The sequence below is a fragment of the Podarcis muralis genome, chromosome 5 (assembly GCF_964188315.1).
Source record: "Podarcis muralis chromosome 5, rPodMur119.hap1.1, whole genome shotgun sequence".
Taxonomy (NCBI): domain Eukaryota; kingdom Metazoa; phylum Chordata; class Lepidosauria; order Squamata; family Lacertidae; genus Podarcis; species Podarcis muralis.
Genome location: NC_135659.1, coordinates 96,421,690 through 96,442,114, shown reverse-complemented (window position 1 = coordinate 96,442,114; position 20,425 = coordinate 96,421,690). Strand labels below are relative to the sequence as shown.

The window sequence follows — 20,425 nt, the reverse complement described above, 5'->3', positions numbered from 1 at the left end:
GCTAAACTGATGCTATTTAGTGATAGGCTAGAAAGAAGGGCCTTTGGGGCCAATATCAGGACCCAGTCAGGTATAATATGGGCACAGATTTTCCTTCAGGTAGTCCTATGCCAAATTAAAACAATGTAATTTAAAGCAAATCAGAAGTAAATGAGATATCTAGAGCCAAACATATAGGAACAGACCATACCAAAATAAAACATAATAAATTAATATCACAAAGTATTAATATCCAAGTAACACAAATGGATTTACATACTTCTGTACTTTATTAGCCTTTGAGATCAGTTCCAGCTTAATTATTACTTCCCCTGCAGCTGTGGTTTCCTTAAAGGAAGCCAGTATGAACCCATAAAAAATGTTAATCACTTGTGTTCTCATAAAAGGTGGTTTCTATGTATTTAAGACCAGCGTCAGCATTTAGTCAAATATACCAAATGCACCAGAATGATTTGAATGGGGAGAGCCTCTAGATTTACCATATTTAACAATGCTCAAAAGTCCTCTATGTAGTCATATATTATTCAGCTGTCTCTTTTGAAAACTTCTGCAGGAGCATAATCTTTACCATAATAACAAAACTTTCCCTAAAACTTAGTACATACATGCTTTGCTTTTAGTCCCAGATTTTTGTTTCATTTCCTTGTCCATGGATGGAGAGGGCATCTTCCTGACACTTTAGTGGACTGAATCTTGCTGCCAAGTCCTTCAAACTTCTGCTTTATTGTTTGTGTAACTTTCAGACTGCCCTTCATTCTGAAGGATCCCAGGGTTGTGCACAAATAAATACACATTAAAAATAATGATGATGATGACAAACACTTTTAAATACCCCTTATCTGCCCAGTTGATCACTGCACTCTGAAAGTGAGGACTTCCTGAATTACCATCTTATCAGGAAATCCCTTCTGCACAATTTGGGAATCTGCACATTAGTGTTATGGCATCTGCACTTTTGAATTCCCTCCCCTTGAATATTATTATTATTATTATTATTATTATTATTATTATTATTATTATCAACTTATACACCGCACTATAGCCAAAGGTCTCAGGGCGGTTCACAAGAAGACCACAACTTATAAAATCAAACCAAAAGCAGTAACCCAATAACTCCCCCTCCCCAAAAAATCCACATTCTAAAAGGTTGTTGGATGAATACTAGGCACCCTCTCTGTTGTTGTTTTCAGTGTCTACTGAAAACCTTCCTCTTTCAACAAGCTTTTTATGTGGGGATATTTCCTAGACTGCAGCTGTACTGGAATTATTTGTAAGATCTTTTTATTATTTGCTTGTGGCCCACATGCTCAGAACATTTTGTCCCCAGCTGAATTTGAAAATAGACTTCTTGCTGGTCATGCTTTTAAAGTGGAGGATGCTTACCTTCCAAAAACAGAAATTGGTATAAATTTTAGGATTCTTCTCATTTTATTCTGAACATCTAAACTGGATATACTCTTCTTTTTTCTTCTTCTCCTCCTCCTCCTCCTCCTGTCTCAAACTGATCTAACCCTGAGCAGAGAAAAATGAGTTGGGACATTCAGAATCTAGGTACTTACAGGCTGTGTATCTTGTCTCAGATAATGGAGTGGCCAGCCTGTGTGTAGAGTATGACCAAAGGCCGTCCACCTCACAAAGACAACCTGGTAGCCTCTTGGCTGCACTGGAGTGCAATGAAAAGAACTGCGGAGAGGCAGGTGAGGAAGACAGCTTGCCAGGAGAGGAACAGGTATGAGAGCACAGTTTGAGTTTCTAGTCCCTGATTTCTCCCCACCCTCTCCCGAAACAGGTAATAGGGAGAGCCAGTGTGGTGTAGTGGTTAAGAGCGGTAGTCTCGTAATCTGGGGAACCGGGTTCGCGTCTCCGCTCCTCCACGTGCAGCTGCTGGGTGACCTTGGGCCAGTCACACTTCTTTGAAGTCTCTCAGCCCCACTCACCTCACAGAGTGTTTGTTGTGGGGGAGGAAGGGAAAGGAGATTGTTAGCCGCTTTGAGACTCCTGAAGGGGAGTGAAAGGCGGGATATCAAATCCAAACTCTTCTTCTTCTTCTTCTAATAGACTAGTGTGCTTCTGTTAGGCAGAGATCTCGGGCTACAGAGGTGTCACTCAAGCACCACTTTTTACATGCTACAGTGAACACTATGAGTACACCTGGGTGTACAGGTGTGTGCCTAAGATTCCCATGAGCCAGGGCTTCTCAGTTTTCTCCAGAGCCTGCATGTTTCTTGTTTATTATCTGTTAACAAACAGTATCTGTTTCGTTTTACTGTCGTAGACAGAGTCGTATAACAGCACTATATTGCTGGAATGAGATGTGTCTATTCAGTTTTCTCAGATTCTTGGATTCTCAGGTCAAAGCCAGCTCTTCTAGGCAAGGCACTTGAGGTCCATTTATTGGCTGTCCTGTCCCTTTAATGTGTAAAGGTAAAAAAGCAGGCGGGTAAATTCACAGCATAGTGCTGGAGGAAGGGCAGGGGTTAATCCTTTCCCCGTTTGCTGTTTTCCAGATAGAAATTGCCTGTGTGATTTGACCCACTGGGGAGAACTTAAGCATATCCATGTGTTTTCCCTAAAAGGGTGTTTTCCCACTCAAGGAGTGGGGGGAGCAGGGTCTAAAAAAACCAAAACACTTCCAGTATTATGGTTGCAATCTGAATCTCCCTCACCACACATTCACTTATCCCTTAGTTACTTAGGACCCTCGTACCCACGGGACCACCACTCCTGGTATGCCCCACGGAGGACTTTAAGGTCCATAAATAACAACACTTTGAAGATCCCGAGCCTCAAGAAGGTTAGATTGGTCTCAACTAGGGCCAGGGCCTTTTCAGCAATGGCCCGGACGAGGTGGAACGCTCTGTCACAAGAGACTAGGGCCCTGTGGGATTTGACATCTTTCCACAGGGCCTGCAAGACGGAGCTGTTCCGCCTGGCCTTTGGCTTAGATTCACTCTGACCCCTTATATGGGATTTGGTATATAATTTTTTTCTTGGCTTTTTTGCTGGCCCTTGTAGGACCAGCAGGGATAGCTGGCTCAGGTGAATCTGATGTTTCCTCCCTTTATGGTTTTGATTTAAGGGCTACTACTAAAATGAGAGGGACGCAGGTGGTGCTGTGGTCTAAACCACAGAGCCTAGGGCTTGCCGATCAGAAGGTCGGCGGTTCGAATCCCCGCGACAGGGTGAGCTCCTGTTGTTCAGTCCCAGCTCCTGCCAACCTAGCAGGTTGAAAGCACGTCAAAGTGCAAGTAGATAAATAGGTACTGCTCCGGCGGGAAGGTAAACGGTGTTTCCGCGTGCTACTCTGGTTCGCCAGAAGCGGCTTAGTCATGCTGGTCACATGACCCAGAAGCTGTCTGCGGACAAACGCCAGCTCCCTTAGCCTATAGAGCGAGATGAGCGCCGCAACCCCAGTGACTGGACCTCACGGTCAGGGGTACCTTTACCTTTACTAAAACGAGGCTTCATTTTAAGCTGTATTTTAAGCCGTTTTTTTAAATTAACTGTTTGTTGTTGTTTCTGTTACATTTTATTGTAATTCATATATGGTGTTATTATTAAATCTCACTGCTTGATAATATTGGCTCTGAGTTGACCTGATTTTTTTCAAATGTTAGCAGCCTATTTTTTATTTCTGTCTCTGTTGAATTCCCCCCGCCGACCCACCTTGAATGTGAGGTTACTAAGAGATGCAGAAGAGATTGACCATAGCTTTGAAGTGCTAGCATTACTTTCCAGTTAGGGAAACCCCACATTTCTAAACATTGGCTTGCTTTTCCGCCACATCTCCAGGACAATGACTTCCCTTTGTTCTCTCTCCATTAAGTGGGTGTCTTCCCAGAAATGTGAACATCCTTTCATGCACGACATACCTAGTCAGAGCAAAGATTGCTTTTTTGTTCTTGATCATTGCTGGGAGGTCAAGCCCAGCCTTCAGTGCAGAATTCTTCTGAAAGAGAGGGAGGAGATTGCATTAACACTGTTAACATTTACAGGCAAAACGTTTGTCAACTCTCTCCCTTCGATACGAGAAGAAGCTCATGGATGAGCAGAAAGGAGGCAGGAAGAAAATCAAGATAATCAGCAATCTGGTATGTTTCAAGGAGTCACCGAGCTTTACGAGAAATCAGATAATAGGAGAAAGATGAGAGACCCCCTTGAAGCCAAATGCAGGTGTTCTCGTTCAGTCCTCAAATGCTTCATTGTTCAAAAAGCACAGGTGCCCTCTTGAAAATGGTCATCTCCAAAAGCCAAAATGCAGATGAGTCACTTGGGGAAACCTTCGGCATAAAGGTTTAGTGGGAAACTATTTCCATCCCAAAAGCCACATTCTTCGGCAGCCTTTCAGGGGCCTCATGCCAGTGTTAGGTGGGGCCAAGTGCTGAACCAGGCACAGTGATGCATAGAGCTGTTACCTTTGCATGGTAGGTTCCATTCCAGCCATGCAGAAGTCAGAGGTTTCCATATATATATATATATACACACACACCCTTCTCCATCCTTCTTCCAGGCAAACATACACACACACCCCTCCATCCTCCTCCAGGCAAACAAGTCATTCCAGGCAGGCAGGTGGGCGAAGGCACTTAAGGAGGGCATGGCACGTGGGACCAGTGGGACCCACGGAGGGTCTTGGGCCACATTTGGTACCCAGGCTTGTAGTTTCCCACCCCTGGTTTATTTTCTGAAGCTCATCTCCTAAAACCTTTTGGTTCCACAAACCTTCCCAGGCATTTAATGCAATGTACCATTGTTTTTAAGTTGTCGCTCTTTGTATTTAAAAACTATGCATGACCTTGTTTTTTAATGCTTGCCTTTGTTGGTATTTTTAATGAATTTGCTGGTGTTTTTAATCTGCAGGTATTTTTAATTACTATTTTAGATTTCCCTTTGTAGGACAAAGAAGAAAACTGCTTAGAGGTTTTCTATCAATTAAGTGGTATATACACTTTGTTAAATAAAATAAAACAATTCCATCTTCCCTTGGCTGCTTCAGAGAAGGGAGAAGTCTTCTTCCCTAATCATTTGTTACAAGGAAGAAATTGGGTCCAGAGAAGTGTGTGCAAAAAAGAGCTTGCTTGCGGATCGTGCTTACTTAAATCTCTCTCTCTCTTTTCTTTAATTTCAGCAGCCTGGCAAAGCCCAAGACCTCTCAGAGACTAAAACTGCCAGGGCTGCAGCTTTCATTGCAACAGTGAAGCAGTCTTTGAGCCAGCTGAATTTTAACACGTTCTCAAGGGCTCTGCAGCAGTACAAAACCACAAATGACTTCAGTACTATGTTGTGCCAGATGAGCTCACTTTTCGTGGAAGACCAGAAAAAACATGTCCTATTGCGAGGTATTGTGGCCCCTGGACATCTCTTCTGGGCACCTGCTGGTTTTCATGCACAAATTATGATGGTTAATGAAAGGTCTTCTGCAAAGTGCAATGCAGGAGACATAAACTGTGTGCTGGTTGCACTTTTTATCTTTTTATTGTTATTGTGCAAACAGGTAATGTTGGCTGTTTTTATCGTCTCGCTGAAGAAATCCATTTGGATTTGCGATTGTGTATCTGTGATACTGGAAAAACAAGCAGTTTCCTCGCTCAGCCCTAACTCTTTTAGGATGCAGATGCACGTTCTTTCTGCTTGGTTATATAGGAGAGGGGGAAATAGTCATTGTTTTGTGATCTAAAGCAGACACAAGGAGACACCAGAAGGGGGGAAATGGAGGTATTGGGACAACGCGGGATAGACACTGTGGAATAATATCAATAAAATACAAATAATCAGGCCAATGGCCTAACCCTTTTGCCCATGTGTTATTAGAAGATGTGGTGGTGGCCACTGGTTTAGAGGCTTTTAAAAGGCGATTGGACAAATTCATGGTTGGAGGAGGGTGGTCTTTCAAAAGCTAATAGTTGTGATAACTAGATGGAAGCTCAGATGCAGCATGCCTCCAGATACCAAAGCGGGGAGAGGAGGAACAATGAGGGAGCTCTTTCCTTTATGGGCTTCCCAGAAGCATCTGTCTGGCCACAGCTTGAAATGAAATGCTGGACAAGACAGAGTGACCCTTGGATCTAATCCAGCAGGGCTTTCCTTTTGAAGATGGTTTTGAAAGAAATTTGGTATTAGCGGCAGTTTCCCATCACTTGTCAGAACTTGAATAGACTGTAACATGAGCTATGGAAAGTTAATCTCAAAGTGGGCAAGCCTTCTTTTGTCAATGTGCTACTGTTGTTCCCTGAAAATACTTTGGAACAGGCAGGTGGGGGTGACACATTTCTAGGAACGTATTGATGCCTTCCTGAACAAAGCACCTTTTCAGTGTTTACCCTTCCTTCTTTTCTATGCAAGAATTTTACCAGTTTGTTCGGCCGCAGCACAAAAAGCAGTTTGACGAAGCTTGCTGTTCCCTGACGGGAGTGGGCTGTGGCTACAAACCTGAGCACAGCCTGAAGCTGGAGGAGAGGCTGCGGCTGGCCAAGAACCCAGGTGAGACCAGGAGTTGGCAGCCCTCTGAGAGTTCCTGCCTCTCTGTATGTTCTCAGTCAGGATCAGGGAGGGATTCTTGTCTTTAGGGAGGATCAGGGAGGGATTCTTGTCTTTAGAATGCTTGCATCATTGCTCTGTCATCCCGAGTTGCTGCCCATCTCATCATTAAGTCCTTAAAGATCCCAGTGACTGAAGGGGAGAGCTGGGGTCGAGGAATAACCTTTAAGCCACAGCCTCTGAGCAGCCTTGGCTGTTACCTCCATTGCTGCTAGAGTAGCCTAACAGCTGAAGGGGCAAGTCTGTTCTTACTTAATGACCCAGAGCCAGGTCTTCATAAGTTCACTCTCATAGCCATACATACCGGAGTTGCCAGTTGGAATGCTGTTCACTTAGAATTGCAGGAAGCTGCCTTACACCTAGTTCACCTAGCTCAGTGTTCCCTGCTCTGACTGCCAGCAGCTCTCTGGGGTTTCAGGAATTGAACCCAGAACATTTTGCAAGCAAAGCATGTGCTCTGACAACAAGCTAATTCAAATTCAAAAATCCTTTTTTAGGCATAGCAAACCACACATTATCAAACAGACACCGTATACAAATTGTGCAAAATACGAGCTCAGCATAACAAGGTTTGTCCCAGTCAGATCTTTAACTCCAAAGGAAATCAATTTGCATAAATAATACAATACAACACTACCACATCACCAATCAATTAAGAACCACTAAATCTCTTTATAATGGCCCAGTCTTTCTACATGGACAGCACCCAAAAATTCAGCCACTATTAAAGTAATTTGATCATTCCTGTCCAAAAGCAGGTCCTGAACCGTTGGTATCATAGAATTCAGCCTATTGAGTTGTAAGGCCTCGAATAATTGTCTTCTGGCATAAATGCCAAAATCACAAGAAAAGAAAATATGCTCCAAAGTATCAGGTTCCTGTTTGCTACATTTGCAGAGACGCTCTGATTCTGGGAGAGCTAAATATCTTCCTTTCACTATCATCGAGGGAAACATATTAAACTGCCAACAAGCTTATGGCAACTTCTTTGGAAGAAGTGCTAAAGACCCTCAGAGCCCGTGCCGTTGCTAGAAGAAGCTTATGCCTGCGTGGTTAGTGGATATAACGTAGGAACAACCTGGCAGCACCGTCCTCCTTGAGTCCTAACCATTTTGTGGAAGCTGTCAATCAGGGACAGGTAACCTGTGATCCTCCAGATCTTGTTGGATTTCCAACTCCTAGCCAGTAATTTAGCTCCTTCCTATAAGTCCTAGCCAAGGATAAAAGCCTTCTTAGTAATAACCCTGGGGTGCACCCTACATACTCCATTTAGGGGCTGTATTCAGTTATTCCTAACCTGGTAGGACCTTGCATTGCATCATGGGTTTCTTAACTCTGTGAGAGTTTCTTCCTTAACAAAGGACAGGTTTCTAGAGCAGCAAACACGGAAATCATCTCTCTCCACTTTCTCTGCGCCATGCATAACTTTAAAAATCTTGATTATATCCTCCTTTGCTTGCCTTTTTTTCAAAACTAAAAATCCCCAGATGTTGTAACCTGGCCTTTTAAGGGAGTTGCTCCAGCTTGCAAGAGGAAGAAAATCACCCCGTGTCAATTTGACTTCAAATGTTTCCCTAAAAGTAATTAAAATATTATATAAACCCATGGTCCCACTGGTTTCCTACCTGGACCCTGAACTGAACTTTCCAGTCTCTTAACTAAAGCTCCATTTGGCTCATTAGACTAAAGTTCCATTGAATTTCCCTCCTAGAATATCATTCTCCACCCAGAACTATCCTCTGCTGGGTGAATAGCACACTTGGTTAGACTAGAGCCTGGTGCTGATAACACCAAGGTTGCAGGTTCGATCCCCGTCAGGGTCAGCTGCTCATTCCTGCATTGCAGGGGGTTGGATTACGTGATCCTCAGGGTCTCTTCCAACTTCATGATTTACGGTATTTTGGATGTGTCCAAAATACCATAAATCAGTGACTAATATATGATATGTCAGTGACTAAGATGCTCTTGTGTTTCATTCCCTAATCTAGCTTTTCTGTGGTGAATTCCGTCTTTCATAGACCTCAAGACCTCTCCTTTGCACTGATAGGAAATACTCCCACTAAAAATCTGTTGCATACTCAATATTATACTGATATTATATTGGCTCTGCCAGACCATTTCAGCATACTGGCTCTTTTTTTTGTTCTCTAAATAAGTATGTCTTGCTCAGACCTAATTGAGGAGGCTTACTGCAACCATGACCAAGTGCCATTTTGGGGCACTGCTACCTCAGCAGCCTTGTGGTGCTGAGAAGTACCACAAAGGTCATCTAGTCCAGCTCCCTTCAGTGCAGGAATCTCGACTAAAGCATCCATGACAGATGACCATCCAACTTCGCCTAAAATCCTCCAATGAAGGAGAGTCCACCACCTTCCAAGGGAATCCATTCCATTGTTGAACAGCTCTTAGCATCAGAAAGTTCTTCCTGATGTTTCATTGAAATCTTTCTTGTAACTTGAAGCCATGGGTTCAGGTCCTGCCCTCGGGAGCAAGCAAGAACAATTGAAGATGGCTATCAAGTCTCCTCTTTTCCAGGCCAAACATACATACCTCCCTCGACCCAGTCCGATAGCCTTGCCATGCCACTGGAAAACTACCCTTCAGATAGGCACCAGTTGTACTTCTTATTGTACACCACTTTGGTATTGTTTTAATGAGATACGATATATATGGCACACAAATATGTGGTATATTTTAAATAAAAATGGTCAGAATTGGCCTCCCTTAGGAAGAAGTTGTTATTCTGTTCATTCTTCCTATTGTTTGGGATAGGGATTTTCCTGTCATTTTAATAATAATAATAAATAATAATAAATTTTATTTATATCCCGCCCTCCCCAACCAAAGCCGGGCTCAGGGCGGCTAACAACAATGAAACAGTACAAAAGTACAGCATAAACAACACTCTAAAATCATTCATTATAAAATGAATTAATTCAAGCCACTGGCAACCATTGGGCCAGAGCTCCGCGAAGATTGCCGAGGGAGGGAGTCAGGCTGTGCCCTGGCCAAAGGCCTGGTGGAACAGCTCTGTCTTGCAGGCCCTGCGGAAAGATGTCAAGTCCTTATTCTTCTTTAGGATTAAGAATAAGGATACATTGCAATGATTTCATTGGACTTCCTTTCTGTTGTTCTTAACGTACTCTCAAGACTTCCCACCTTCATTCAAGCAATTTTTGTATCTTGTTCTCTTTGATATTAGAGAAGAAATGTGACGAGAAAACCACCTTTTCGGATGGTTCAACTGGGCAGCTGAACACTGAGCAGCATTTGAATAAAGGAGGTTCCCACCTAACTTTTGTGTCGGACGGTGCAGGTACGCTTCCTGTAAAGAAGAAATGCATAAAGTATGTTAATGGCAGGAGCAATAAAACTTGATTTTAGTTCCTGTATGTCAATGAAAGTAAAGAAAGAAAAGTGGTCCCTTGAAACAAACCTTCACATGTTCATTGGGCTGATATTAAGATCACAAGATTGCGCACGAACTCCCCCCCTCCATCGAACAACCCTATGTTTTTAATTTTATAATTGTAATGAATTTTTTTTATTTAGTTGTATTTTAATGGCTTCTAACGCAATCATGAGATGTTTGGGGTTTGTTGTGAAAGGCAGCAAATAAATCAAGGATGGGGAACTTGTGGTCCTTCAGCAACTCCCAGCATCCCTGACCACTGGCCATGTTGGCAGGATGGATGAGAATTTGATTCCCACAACTTACAGAGAACCAGAGGCTCACTAACCCCAATATCAGGGTTAAGATTAAATAAATCTGTGAGTCACTTTTGACTCATTGAGTTAGTTTTGACTCACACATGATTTGCGTACCCTGTACATGTTAAATTTCTTTTTTGGTGTCATTTTTCAGCATTGCACATCCATCACTAAGGAGGAAACTTTTCCTATGGCTTACATCAGTGTGTATTAAGAGATGTTGGGCAGTATGCAAATAAATTGCTGTGCTAGCAAAACAGGATCCCACCTCCTCCAAAAAGGGGGGAAACCCCAAAAACCCTAACAAGGAACATTCTTAATTTTGCTTCATCTGTTTCAGATGGCTACATTTAGGATCCTGTCCTTATGTGCCTTGCCTTGTGCTTTCTAACAGGAGGCAACAGTGCCTGTGTGACTGCTGAGCCCTCCAAAAAAATGCCCAGCTCCCTAAAGGAGAGCCGTAACCAAATAATCCGATCAGCCTACCTGAGTGACCTCAAGGTGGCTCTGGACCAAAGCAGCTTCAGCAGTTTCTTTTCAGCCCTGTCAGCATACAAGAAGACTGATGACTACGGTGCCATGGTGTCTGTGGTTGCAGCCCTCACCACAGAGAAGCCAGAACATTTCCATCTGCTACAAAGCAAGTATCTGCCCGATTGTTTCTCAGAGTGTCTTGCTGCCCGCATAACTCTGCTCTTTCCACCCACATGTTACTGAGCCTGTTCCTCAGTGTGGTGGGGCAGTGAGTTCAGTTGCCATCGCTAACAAGCTGCGCAACAGCCGTGGCTGAACTTCTTTATGGCACATCAGTATCAGATACGGATGGGGGAGAAATTTGCATTTTGATCCGAATTTATTTCATTTGAAAAGGTTTGCGGATTGAAACACATCTAGTCTTTGAAATTCACCTTTCCAACCAGAAGCATGCTGGAAAATACATGTGTTAAGGGCAATAGTTCATATACAGCGAAGGCGCCTACTTTGATATCAGCAAGCAGGGAGTTCCAAAGTGTGGGTGCTGCCACACTAAATAATCGAGTTCTTACAAATGCAGGTATTGATTTGGATAGACAACAGTTCCGCTAATAAGCTCATCTACCTCCAAGGAGGTAAAAGATTAAGTGCCGTGCGGAAGAGGCACTCTGTCTTTTCATCTCACTAGATTACTTTAGAAGCACCTTTACACTCAGACAAGCTGACTCAACAGGCCAGCTCTGGATCTTGTACAGTCATCCTTGGCACTAGACATATTTAACTGAAAACTGCAAGGCTTCAGACTTATCATAGTTGACCTCTGTAGGTCTAAGACAATCATGCAATATTCCATACTGGTTCCCAAGAGGATTTCCCCAGCATGTGTTTTTCGGGATGCAGACAAGAATGCAAATGTTTTTGCTGCTCTTTGTGTGAATATGACATTCAAAGAGTCTTTCTGACTAGTAAAATGATTCCACCGCAGTAGCTGGAAACCAAAACAGGCTGGATTTAGTGACCAGCCAAGAGGGGTTTTTTGTTGTTGTTGGTCTTGGTCATTTTGAAGTAAAGTGTTTTCCCCATTCCCCTGGAATTCCCTGGCTTATAACAAGCTGGCTCCAACTGTGTGTGCACGTCATTATTTGTTTATGTTCACAGGGTTCTCCATGTTTGTGCGCCCCCATCACAAAAAACAGTTCAGACAGATGTGTAAAGAGCTGACTGGAATGAGTTGCCCTGAGGAGAGTGAGGAGGCTCTGTTACCAGCACAGGAGGAGGGCTCCCTTGGCTTGAGGGACTCAAACTGCACAGTGGAAGAGAGTAAAATTCAGGATAAAGCTGCCAGCCCAATCCCAGGTTTGAGTTGCTTATTTCAGTAGTTTCCTCTCCTCCCCAAATAAGTCTGCTCCAGGTTTTCTTCTTTCCATTCACCGATAAGGGAAATAAAAAGAAGTTGCAGCCTTCTCCTGTTCAGTGAATCAGAGGAAGATTAACACAAGATTAAGGATAAGATACAGCAGCCTGGTTTTTTTTGCAGTGAAATTTGCTGCTTAATAGGAAAAATGTGGCACCCCCAACCCTGGAACAACAAGCAAAAATGAGGCAGAAATGTGGACTCTTTGTCTGCTCACCAGATAAAATTAAGTTACAGGTAGCCGTGTTGGTCTGCCGTAGTCTAAATAAACAAACAAACAAAATCCTTCCAGTAGCACCTTAGAGACCAACTAAGTTTGTTATTGGTATGAGCTTTCGGGTTCATGCACACTAGAAGTGTGCATGCACCCGAAAGCTCATACCAATAACAAACTTACCCTATTTTTCGCCCCATAGGGCGCACCGGCCCATAGGGCGCACCTGGGTTTTTTGGGGGGGGGGGATAAAGAAAAAAAAAATTATTTCCCCCCCAGGTGCGGGGCTGGGGGAAGCCCGAGCTTCCCCCGACCCCAGCCCCCAGAACAGGCTGCTATCCGCAAGCCTAGGGAGCCCGGCGGGAAGTCGCGCTGAGCTCCCAAGGGTTGCGGAGAGCTGCCCGGGGCACGCTGCTCAGCGCACCCCAGGCCTCGGGATGCAGGCAGCTCTCCGCAACCCTTGGGAGACCGGCGCGACTTCCCGCCGGGCTCCCTAGGCTTGCGGAGAGCTGCCCGAAGCCTGGGGCGAGCTCCGCTGCGCTCTCCAGGTTTTGGGCTGCAGGCTGCTGTCCGCAAGCCTTGGGAACCCGGCGGGAACTCCCTTGGGCTCCCAAGGCTTGCGGATAGCTTCCTGAAGCCTGGAGAGCGAGAGGGGCCAGTGCGCACCGACCCCTCTCGCTCTCCAGGCTTCAGCGAAAGCCTGCATTCGCCCCATAGGACGCACACACATTTCCCCTTCATTTTTGGAGGGGGGAAAGTGCGTCCTATAGGGCGAAAAATACGGTAGTTGGTCTCTAAGGTGCTACTGGAAGGATTTTTATTTATTTAATTTATTTATTTTATTTAATTTATAAAATTAAATTATTGTTCATCAATACCTCTTTTGTGTTGACTCAGACAACTAAGGAAGAATGAATTAAGGATTAGCTGTAGCCACAAATCTCACCCAGATTTTTAGATTGTGAGTATATTGTTATAAAACGGGCAGAGCAGGCTGACGAAGGCTGAAAGTGTCTGAAGCTGGCAGGTCACACTGCATCTGATGTGTTACATATCTTTGTTGACTAATGGTGCAGTGTGTTACTGCCATAATGGATAACTTATTTTCAATGACACATCTAGGCCGAAGTGTTCTTATCCATTGTCCCCCCCCCCCCCAAATACCGGTAGTTTCCTGATTACTCATCCCGAGAATACAGATGCTTTGGTGTTGCCCCACCCACGAGAAGGAGGCAGAGCAGTTTGTAAGTTTGACTCCTCCGTAAAGATGTTTTCATCTTCCCAGAGCAGTCCTATCGCTCTCTTCTTTCACACTACAATATGATAACAGCTGCAACAGCTACCTAAAGGCAATTCACAGCCCCAGATCAGTCCTGTCTCATGGTACGAAACAGGTTCTGTGGTGGAACCTTTTCCTTTTCTTGGAAGCGTATGGTGGGCATTCTGTCCAACACTGCTTCTTCAGGTAGTATCAGTGTAAATTATATCATTTTGCTTATACAGTGGCACCTTGGTTTAAGAACAGCTTAGTTTATGAACAGCTTGGATTAAGAACGCTGCAAACCCGAAAGTAGGTGTTTTGGTTTGTGAACTTTGCCTTGGAATAAGAACATGTTCCGCTTCCTGTTGAGCGTGTTCCATTTGTAAATTGAGCCCCCCCCCTGCTATGGGAAAGCACGCCTTGGTTTAAGAACGCTTTGGTTTAAGAACGGACTTCTGGAACGGATTAAGTTTGCAAACCATGGTACCACTGTAGTTGCTAATAACACTGGTTTTAGTTCGTTCTTTGAACTGTGTCCTGCGTTTAGTCGTGTTGGCTTTTGTCTTCAAGGAGAAACATATTCCTGCTCTTCGTATTAGCATTTGTGTCCTCCTGTGTGTCTCCCAGCAGTGGTTACCCCATTGGACGGTCGAGATAGTTTCCATCCCAAATCCAAAACTGAAGCCTGATTAAACTGGACCTATATAATTTTTTCATCTGAGTTAAACTAGAGTCGATTGGCCATCCCTCTCTTGAGTGTCCAGGAAAGGAATGTTGGCCATCAGCCCTGTAGTTATTTAAATTGTGGAGCAAGTACCATGTGTCCTAATCCTGGAGGATGGGTGGTATAAATAAGCAATAAATAAATGGAAGAAAAAACTGCTCATACATAGTTGTGTGTGCTTTTTGAGATGTAACTGTATGATCTCCTTTGCAGGTTCCTCCAAGAGTGAGATGCTAGAGAAGATGCTAAGTAATGCCACCCCTATAAGTAACTTGGAATCACAGAACTCCAAGGGAGGTCCAAGCAGTGTCCGCACACCCATGGATTCTGACAGCATGCCCATCTCACCATTAAGGGGTACGTAAATATTGGTTCAAGGGACGCTGGTGGCGCTGTGGGTTAAACCACAGAGCCTAGGACTTGCCGATCAGAAGGTCGGCGGTTCGAATCCCCACGACGGGGTGAGCTCATGTTGCTCGGTCCCAGCTTCTTAGCAGTTTGAAAGCACGTCAAACTGCACGTAGATAAATAGGCACCGCTCTGGCGGGAAGGTAAACGGCGTTTCCATGTGCTGTGCAGAAGCGGCTTAGTCATGTTGGCCACATGACCCGGAAGCTGTACACCGGCTCCTTCGGCCAATAAAGCGAGATGAGCACCACAACCCCAGAGTCAGCCACGACTGGACCTAATGGTCAGGGGTCCCTTTACCTTTACCTTAAATATTGGATCAGGTAGAAGCCCTTCTTCCTTCAAAAGAAAGGATACCTCAACTGCATCAGTAATACATTATGAATGCAGTAGCTCAATGACAGGGCATATGCTTTACATGCACCAGGTCCCAGTTTCAGTGTGCTGCACCATCAGCTAAAGGACCTAAATTTTTAAGGGTGGGAAATATTTGGTTACCTAAAGCCTTGGAGAATGTATGAGTCAAGAGTAGACAGTAACAAATTGGATGGGTTAATGGCCTCATTAAGTAAATAGGAGCTTTACATATTCAGTTGTCTAAAGGTGTTCCAACCTTGCCACTAGCTGCTGTTGCCAAAATTTGAGAAGAAGACAATTCCATTAGTTAGTTCCTATCTGTGTTCATTCTGGCTTCTTCCCAGAAGAGGCTAGAGGTCAGAGTATGTTTTCCTTCATTTCTGCAGTCCTCCGGGAGCTATAATATCAAACAGCAATAAATCTGACAGCTTCTGTTGTACGTATTTTATCTGTGCAAAAAAGGCCACTACTGTGTAGGGGGGCAGTACTTCAGCTGCCAAAAGGAATCCGTCTTTTAACAGTCACACTCTTTTTCAATTTTCCAGAAGGGTTCCAGTGTGGGAAATGCAAATCCGAGCATAGTGTGCCTTTTAAATGCCAGCTGTGCGACTTCACTTGTTGCAAATTGTGCTGGGAGAGTCTCCTAAAGGTTGGTTTTGCTTGTCGAAGTTTTGCTTTCTCCTTTCCTCAAAACAACATTGTCTGATTGGTTGTTCACTGGTGGAGCAGCTACTTCATAATATTGTAATGGAGCCATTTCCCCGGTCATAGCTGGCAGGGTTAGTGCCAGATTGGCAGTGTGTCTGCACCACCAGCATCACAGCCTTGTCCCTCCTGGCAAGCCGTAGTAACAGTGTGATAGGAGGTCAGGTAAGCAGCTGCATCCTGCCCTGCTCACCACTACTGGCCATTACTTATTTTCCCTGCCTCCCAAGACTTGCACATTTTAAAATCTGTTTTCAACTGTGGAGTTGTTACAGTTTTCCTCTGCCAGAAAAAAATGGGTTGTTCTTGTGGTCCATTGCAGCCATAGGCATCCTCTCTCTCGTGAGGCGGTGGCACAAACAGGCATGCACTGAGCTTTCAGAAGGTACCAATAGCACCTGGTCATTCAGCTTTATTCAGGGAGTGTGCATTGCAGAGAAGGACAATATGTGATTTTCCATGTTCGTTCTTTGGAGCACATGAGTCAGTCATCTGGTTACGCATTGAAATGGTATGGGTTGCAAGCTTTAATCTCTTGATCAGTTTAAATTGTATGAAATTACAGTTGAAAAATGTTCCCCGTTTCATGGTAAGCAAATGCAATTCTTCTCTGATCTATCACTGTTCTGGTTAAGCTGATTAATGAGAGAAGATAGGATGACTGAGGGAGCAGCAAGTACAGGGAGTTACTGTTAGAATTCCTGCTCCATGATTGCAGTCATGGCATTGCTGTCTATCACATGACGGTGTATATTTTGACTCAAGGAGGGAGGTGACGGAGACAGGATGTCTGTGTTACTGTGTTCCATGAAGTGGGACTATTGTCCTTTGTTCTTTCTCTTTGCTGCCTGATGCTAGAGAGAGAGGGAGCCATGTTGCAGTGTCCCATGTGTGTTTATATGTAAATAAAGTAGATTAGCCAACATGCTGAGTTGCTGAGGTCTGTCACGCAGGCATGATTGCAGTGTACTCTGGGTCTGTCACGCAAGTTGCGAAGACTCTGCGGATCTCTAAGTGTGCCGATGTCTGTTGGCATTGGTTGCTGTGATGTTCGGGCAGAAGAAAGCTTTTGAAGCTCCCGAACAAATGACCAGGAGAGAGAGAACATGCCAGTCGGGTATGTGTCTCTACCAGGGTCCTACTCGAGTGTAGGCTGAGCTCCTGACAGTTATCCCCCCCCCCCCCATTTAATCATGGAATTGCAGCAGTTCCAGAGAAAGAAAACCACCAGTTGGCAGTGATCCTTTATGCTTATTTGAAACAGAGCTTGTTGAGTAGGGGCTCCTGCCAACTCCCACCCCGCTTCCCATTACATCTCGCCCTAAACCCTCATCCCCTTACAGCGCTTTTACATCCAATTCCCATCCCCTTCTACCTGCCACCTCCACCCCATTGCCAATCCCCATCCCCGCACAGCTCTTTCCAAACTCCCTGAAAGTTCACCCCAAACTCCTCCATGTGCCGCAGCTCACCCAAAACTTCCCTGTCCCTCAAGAGTGTGAAGGCAACCCCCTTTCTTACAGGAGTAATGCGCCAGCCATGATTGCAGTGTACTCTGGGTCTTGAACCAGACAGCCCTGGCAGCCAAAACTTAGCTCTTCTTGTCTCACTAAGGCATGTAGGTCATTAGGAGGTATCAAGCGAGCTCTCTGCCCCTTTTGGGCACCAACAGGGCAGTAAGAGAAAGCATCTAACTAATCATCACAGAGAAATGAGGCCTATTTAGGTTACCAAATACAGTGAGCAGCATGTGGAATTATGCCTTCGGAAAGTTCTCCCTGACAAGTGACCTATGAGTTGGGTCCTTGAAGCATTCATCGCCTTCCATGAAGTGCCAACAAAATAACATGCATGGTCAAGCAGCATGGCCAGTTTGCAAAAATCAGCTAATGTTTCCCCGATGGGAAAGAACCTGACTCAGACATTATCAGGGGGTGTGGGAGGCAATGCCAGTGAAAACTGAGGTCAGCAACTGTTACCCAGAACTGCGGTGAGTTCACTTCTTTAACACCTTTGGAACGGTTTTGCTTCCTCCTTTCCTAGACTGGGATTGCATAAACGAAGCAGGAACTCTAAAATCCAGAGTTGGGCAATGCCTTTTATTAGAACTAACCAAAATGTCACAAACGTGTGGCAGCCTTTTGAGTTCGACCAAAAACAAAGTGAAGGGGAAACGTGTGTGAACTTTATATTTTTATTAGAAAATAAATCATTAAATAACCTGTCAGATGAGTAAATGCTTCAGTAATAAATCCATAGGACACCCAAAGTCTGGTGTGTAACCCCTATCTGTCCCAAACCTTAAATAAAATATGCAGGTTCATGAGGTAAAGGAAGAGCAGAAGATACTTAGAAATCAAACTGTTAACTAAAGTTAGATTATCTCCCTCAGTTGGCCAAGCATTCTGCAAGCTTTGCATTGCTTCTCTATTATGGCTTATTGTTCTTTGAAGTTCATTAAAAGAGTTTTTTCACCCTGTGGTAACCTTCAGTTGGAGAAGCCATTCTGCAATTCTTGGCTTTAAGGAAGCAGGTTCTTAGATTTGGCTTTTAAGTACATGACTGACCCTTGTGTGCTTTGCTTTTATTTACTAAACTAGCTGCTGCTGCCCTTACCTGTTCTGCTCACCAACCCCGCTCCCCCCCCCCCACCTGACCAAACACCCCTCCCTTTACCCCAACCTATCCTCTATCGCCAAACCCCTTTAAAGAAGGGGGGTTCTTTAGAGAGTCATTTGCAAAACGGCTCTCTGAAGTGTCTCCCTCACCTGTTAAACCTCTCTGGGGACGCATGTGACAGGGATGGTGGGGAGGTGTTTCAGAGCAAACTGCTCTCTGAAGCATCTTTCCCCCTTCCCATTAAACCTTCCTTCCCCAGTCATACATCCTTACCAGATCTTGGAAGCAAAATGAGTGATATAATTCAGGTTAATCATGTGTGAGTCAGATGCCGCCGATTGAGCACCAAAAGCTTACTTCTTGTTGTTCTTGGCCCTTTGTATGAGTTCTTGGCAGAATGGCAGAAGTCAAACATCTTTCTTGTTCTTAGTGGAGTTGCTCATGTTGGGCAGTGTTCATTTTCTTTTTCTTCTGTTTTCTGCTTCACCCCCACCTCACCCCTCAGGGTGCCAAGAAGTGCCCGGAATGCAAAGCTGATACCAAGAAGAGACATTTATCTATGAATTACTGGCCAGATCCCCAGTGAGAGAGGTATACATTGAGGCAAAAATAGCCCAGGACCATGGAAAGGAAGCAATGTGTACATTTGTTTTAAGCAAGCTGCTCTTTGTTCTCTGGGCTGATGTTGCCACCTCATGCCGCCACCCTTTTGCTGAAGTTCCTGCATCAGAAGAGATTTTCAGCGCACAGCAGAAGCTTGGAGAAGCAGCATTGTCTTCACGATGACAGATGGCAGCAGAAGGTGAAAGGACAGAGTGATCTTTTAGAATTACAGTTCCCCTGATACACTCAAACATTCTAACACTTTTGCAGCTGTTGGGCTCTTAGAATGACGTTTTTACACAAAAGCATAAAATCATTTTTCTTATAAGAGTCTCTTCAGTGAGGCAAGATAATTATGGCTTGTCTCCCTGTGGACAGTTTGTGGCTTCCATGCCTGCTTTGTAAAAGCAATCACTTTGTAGGTGCTAAAAAAACTCTTTGAGGTGCTGGCAGGCCTTGTGATCTGTTTGCCAGCTGCCTACCAAAAGAGTTCAGAGAAACTGACCAAATGAAAACCTCAAATTGAGGTGGGTTATCTGCTCATTAGAAAGGCTGTGCGTATAGTCAGCTGTCAATTTTGATAGTTGATAGTCAGTGTAATTAAGTCCTGAGCTGGTGCTCAGGCTAATTAAATAGAAAGCCTCTGAATTTTGCTGCTTGTGCCTCGTGTCGGAAACTTCTGCTGATAAGAAGGGATTCTGCTCTACTCTGCTTTCTGATGCTTCAGAAGGATTTCTGCAACAACCAGTTGGTTCTGTTGCAATAAATAGAAAATAAATGGAACAAATTTTAAGTACATTAAGTGCTTTTATATTTTTATAAACTGCAAGTATTTTTGTGAATTGAAAAATTGCATCAGTTTTCAGAAGTGGGAAATAGTACGTGTTAAGCTATGTCAATAAATAAAAAATGCATTCGCCGTGTGGCTTCAATATCATCAGCATTCCAGTTACAGATAGGTAGCCGTGTTGGTCTGCCATAGTCACAGTGTGTATCTGAAGAAGTGTGCATGCACATGAAAGCTCATACCAAGAACTAACTTAGTTGGTCTTTAAGGTGCTACTGGAAGGAATTTTTTTTGTATCAGCATTCCAAACATTGTGGACAGCATCCAGTGATGGCCGCCCACTTGCACAATGGATAGCTGCTTATACAATCAGACTCCTGGTTTCTCTTTTCCCCACTCCAGCCCACCACATTAACAAAATTAACAGTTTTTTGCTTATGGTGTGTCACTTGGAAATAAAGCATGTGGGTTAGTAATCGTGGCTTCAGAGGTAAAGCTAAACAAATGTGGTTGCATTTACTTACTGAAAATAATGCAGGGTTTTGTGGGAGATCACGGCATATGGAGGAGAAAAAGGAAACACAAAATATTTTAAGACTACTGAACACTAG

General features: G+C 44.2%; 1 protein-coding gene across 11 annotated transcripts in view; it reads left to right on the top strand.

Moving 5' to 3' along the window:
• RTEL1 (regulator of telomere elongation helicase 1) overlaps positions 1 to 20,012 on the top strand; it is a 70,259-nt gene extending 50,247 nt beyond the window's left edge. For 5 of the 11 annotated variants that reach the window (XM_077929397.1, XM_077929401.1, XM_077929396.1 and 2 more), the window contains 10 exons: positions 1,521 to 1,729; positions 3,996 to 4,091; positions 5,129 to 5,339; positions 6,343 to 6,480; positions 9,740 to 9,853; positions 10,643 to 10,888; positions 11,881 to 12,078; positions 14,549 to 14,692; positions 15,646 to 15,749; positions 18,930 to 20,012. In XM_077929397.1, the coding sequence (XP_077785523.1) occupies positions 1,521 to 1,729; positions 3,996 to 4,091; positions 5,129 to 5,339; positions 6,343 to 6,480; positions 9,740 to 9,853; positions 10,643 to 10,888; positions 11,881 to 12,078; positions 14,549 to 14,692; positions 15,646 to 15,749; positions 18,930 to 19,010 (1,541 nt within the window). In that variant the 3' untranslated portion in view covers positions 19,011 to 20,012. The remainder of the gene's footprint in view (positions 1 to 1,520; positions 1,730 to 3,995; positions 4,092 to 5,128; positions 5,340 to 6,342; positions 6,481 to 9,739; positions 9,854 to 10,642; positions 10,889 to 11,880; positions 12,079 to 14,548; positions 14,693 to 15,645; positions 15,750 to 18,929) is intronic. The other 6 variants (XM_028735502.2, XM_077929399.1, XM_077929400.1 and 3 more) reach the window with 6 other exon arrangements.
• Positions 20,013 to 20,425: the final 413 nt, after the last annotated feature.